This window comes from Salvelinus alpinus, chromosome 13 (genome assembly GCF_045679555.1).
Source record: "Salvelinus alpinus chromosome 13, SLU_Salpinus.1, whole genome shotgun sequence".
Classification (NCBI taxonomy): Eukaryota; Metazoa; Chordata; class Actinopteri; order Salmoniformes; family Salmonidae; genus Salvelinus; species Salvelinus alpinus.
Window position 1 is genome coordinate 47,941,722 of NC_092098.1, and position 4,468 is coordinate 47,946,189.

A 4,468-nucleotide genomic window follows, 5' to 3' on the forward strand; every position below is an offset into this window, starting at 1 on the left:
CAGAACTCCAAGAGAACTATAGAATCGCCAAGAATCGGTTTGAAGGTCTGAAGAAAAGACTGAAGAAGGATGTGACGTTGTACGGCAGATACAATGAAGTAGTAGAGGACTACTTACAACAGGATATGGCAGAGGACGTGCCCAAAGACAACGTATCAAGCGCAGACAACGTAAAATACTACTTACTTCACCATGCAGTACTCCGAGAAGATAAGGTGACGACAAAACTGAGAGTGGTGTTTGAAACCTCGTCCCATGAAGAAGGCTGTCCATCCCTCAATGACTGTCTACTCACAGGACCGAACCTGAATCCGGATCTGCTCAGTGTTCTGATAAGGTTCAGACTACATGAGATCGCATTCATGGCAGACATCAAGAAGGCTTTCCTGCAGATATCCCTAGCAGAGAGAGACAGAGATGCCGTGAGATTCCTATGGCTCACAGGCCCACCAAGGGGAGAAAATGAAGAGGAGCTGCGCGTGCGGAGGATGAAAAGAGTGGTATTTGGAGCTTCCTCAAGTCCATTCTTGCTGGCAGCTACAACCAGGAAGCACCTGAAACAATATGAAACAGAACAACCAGAAGTTGTAGAGATATTGAGAGAGTCACTATGTAGATGACTTCATTGCAAGTTCACGCAATGTTGAAGAGGCTTACCTTGTGACAACTGCTAAGCGAATGCTGTCAATTGCAGGCATGGACCTCTGCAAGTGGATGACCAACTCTCCTGAACTGAAAACAAAATGGGAGGAGAGTACGACAACTGACCACCCGTTGACGCTAGAAACACAAGGAGTAGTGCTGGAGGTTTTAGGTTTAGTATGGAGACCGGGAACAGATGACTTTGTGTTTGACCTCAGGCCGCTACTGAGCATTCTAAAGCAAAGGGAAAACACAAAGAGAAGTGTTCTGCAGTCGTCTGCACGTATCTTCGACCCTCTTGGTTTCCTGACCCCCTTCACCATCAGGATCAAGTGCCTGTTCCAGGAAATATGGGAGAGGGGACTCAGCTGGGACGAAGAATTACCACCTGATCTGACATGAGAATTGCAACAGTGGTGTTCAGAACTACCCGTTACACCAGCTCGCCATACCAAGGTGGTACAGAACAGACATGCGGCCACAGAACAACCACACCCTGAAACTACACGTGTTCTGTGACGCAAGTGAAAGGGCTTACAGTGCAGTAGGTTACTTGCAAAGTGAATCACAAGACAGGGAAACAACGACAAGTCAAGTCGCATCCAAGTCCAGGGTCGCCCCACTCAAGAAAATGATGCTGCCACGCCTGGAGCTCATGGAGGCTGTGATTGGAGCGAGACTAGCAAAGAACCTGATGACCACACTGAAAATGGAAGAAAAACAGATCGAAATGTGGACAGACTTGATGATCGTGCTGCATTGGATTTGCAGCTCAGCTCAGAAATGGAAACAGTTTGTTGCGAACAGAGTGACGGAGATCCAGTCCTTGACCAATCCAGAGTCATGGTCACATATTGAAGGGAAAACTAATCCAGCCGACCTCCCTACAAGAGGACAAACTGTTCGAAACTTGACACAGAACCAGCTATGTTGGAATGGACCCAGAATTCTGACATCACCCAATCAGTTCGATGAGGCTGATGATAACAAGGTTCCAGAAGAGGTAAATACAGAACTCAAGTCCAGTCGCCAGGTTACTGTACAACTCGCAGCAAACAGCACAGACTGCACTGAACCTGTGTTGGAGCTTGAAAGGTACAGCAAACTGAAATGAGTGTTCAGAGTCACCGCCTGGATAAAGAGATTCATAGCCAATGCTCGTACAAACATAAAGATGCAAGGTGAACCGACTGCTGACGAACTGTTCGATGCAGAAAAGTACTGGATCAAGGAAACACAACAGCAGAGTTTCAGACAGGAGATCAAAATACTGAAGGCAGGAAAAAGCCTAAACAATGACTGTAAAATCAGAGAACTGAAACCGTTCTTGGACGAACACGAACTACTCAGTGTAGGAGGAAGACTGCAACAGTCCAACTTCACATTCAGAGAGCAGCACCCATGGGTTCTGCCCAACAAGTACAGATGAAATGCTGATACAGTACCACCATGAGAAGGTGATGCATTCTGGAGCACGGTACCGGAGTGCCAAGTCTAGGACAAAAAGGCTTCTCAACAGTTTTTACCCCCAAGCCATAAGACTCCTGAACAGGTAATCAAATGGCTACCCGGATTATTTGCATTGTGTGCCCCCCCCAACCCCTTTTTTTACGCTGCTGCTACTCTGTTTATCATATATGCATAGTCACTTTAACTATACATTCATGTACATACTACCTCAATTGGGCCGACCAACCAGTGCTCCCGTACATTGGCTAACCGGGCTATCTGCATTGTGTCCCACCAAACCCTCTTTTACGCTACTGCTACGCTCTGTTCATCATATATGCATAGTCACTTTAACCATATCTACATACTACCTCAATCAGCCTGACTAACCGGTGTCTGTATGTAGCCTTACTACTGTATATAGCCTGTCTTTTTACTGTTGTTTTATTTCTTTACCTACCTATTGTTCACCTAATACCTTTTTTGCACTAGAAAGGGGCATCACCTGAAGGTTCATTGCCGAGCGAGCAGCCTGATGGGGCAGATTCTGGGAAAGACTCGTCAGGTCAGTGAAAACATGCCTGAGAAAGGTTCTTGGGAGAGCTTGACTCAACTTTGAAGAGATGTGCACAGTCCTGACAGAGGTTGAAGCTATCCTAAATTCTAGGCCTCTGACCTTCGTGCACAATGAAGTGGATGAACCACAACCCCTGACCCCAGCACACTTCCTGGCTGACACTCAGCGCCCAACGCTAAACAAGGAGGACATGACACGCAGATGGAAGTACAGGCAGAGACTTGTGACCAGCTTCTGGAACAGCTGGCTAAGAGACTACTTGCTGGATCTAAAGTCAGCACATTGCTGTGACACACCACAGCCCACCCCACTGAAAGCAGGTGACGTTGTACTCATCGGAGAAGATAATGCACCCAGACAAACCTGGAAGCTAGGAAAGATTGAGGAACTGTTTCCAGGCCGAGATGGCCTAGTTAGGTCATGTTTAGTTCGTACCGCTTCAGGGACTTTGTTGAGGAGACCTAGTCAGTTGATATACTGCTTAGAGATTTAGGTTAACATTTGTTCATGAAAGTGGAGAGACGGTGTCACGATCGTTATAAGGAGTGGACAAAGATGCAGCGTAGTATGTTTCCATCCTTTTATTTAGAAGAGAAACTTAAACAAAAAACAACAAAGCGAACAAACGAAACGTGAAGCTCAGAGTAGTGCTCACAGGCAACTATACCTAGACTTGATCCCACAAAGCACAAAGGGGAAATGGCTGCCTAAATATGATCCCCAATCAGAGACAACGATAAACAGCCGCCTCTGATTGGGAATCATACCAAGCCAACATAGATATATAATTGCCTAGATGACCCACCCTAGTCACACCCCGACCTAACCAACATAGAGAATAACATGCTCTCTATGGTCAGGGCGTGACAGTACCCCCCCCCCCCCCCAAAGGTGCGGACTACGGCCGCAAAACCTGACTCAATAGGGGAGGGTCCGGATGGGCATCTACCGTCAGGGGCGGCTCCGGTGCGTGGCGAAGAACCCACTCCGCTCGTGGACACGTCATCGGAGGAACCGGATCGTGAATCATCGCCGGATGCTCCGGACCGTGGATCGTCGCCGGAGCCTCTGGACCGTAGATCGTCGCAGGAGCCTCCGGACCGTGAAACAATAAAACATTTAAAATTTACTTCACCAATTTGACTATTTTGTGTATGTCCATTACATGAAATCCAAATAAAAATCCATTTAAATTACAGATTGTAAATTGAAAAATGCCAAAGGGGATGTCACGGCCGTTAACAGAAGACGACCAAGATGCAGCGTGGTGAGCGTACATTTTCTCTTTATTTGGAAAAAAGACGCCGAACAAAACAACAAACACTACAAAATAAAACTGCCACCTTATTCCCTATAATAATGCACTACTTTAGACCAGGGCCCAATAGCACCCTATTCCCTATAATAATGCACTACTTTTGAAATGGGAACCTGGTCAAAAGTAGTGCGCTTTATAGGAAAAGTGTGCCAACTGGGACACATCTCGCAGCCACTGTATACAGTGACCAGGTTCCCATTTCAAAAGTAGTGCATTATTATAGGGAATAGGGTGCTATTGGGCCCTGGTCTAAAGTAGTGCATTATTATAGGGAATAAGGTGGCAGTTTTATTTAGATATTTGCTGGATAGTGACTCATCATATTGTCCCCTGACTAACGTCCTGTGACGGACTGCTAATGCAGAGGGAGTGAGTCCCTGACCTGGCTGATCCAAGTAGAGAAAGAAGAGAGAACCACAGCTAGGGAACACCTTTAGCTGGGAGTGTTGATGAACAAGAAGCCCGTACCAAACCCTTCAGCA

At 46.6% G+C, this 4,468-nt stretch overlaps 1 protein-coding gene across 1 annotated transcript; it reads left to right on the forward strand.

Moving 5' to 3' along the window:
• The first annotated feature begins 569 nt into the window (after positions 1–569).
• LOC139537814 (uncharacterized) lies at positions 570–1,870 on the forward strand. The gene is given in 2 exon segments (XM_071339626.1): positions 570–1,070; positions 1,072–1,870. Coding segments are annotated over 2 exon segments (1,077 nt in total). The 5' UTR covers positions 570–678; the 3' UTR covers positions 1,757–1,870.
• The last annotated feature ends 2,598 nt before the right edge of the window (positions 1,871–4,468 follow it).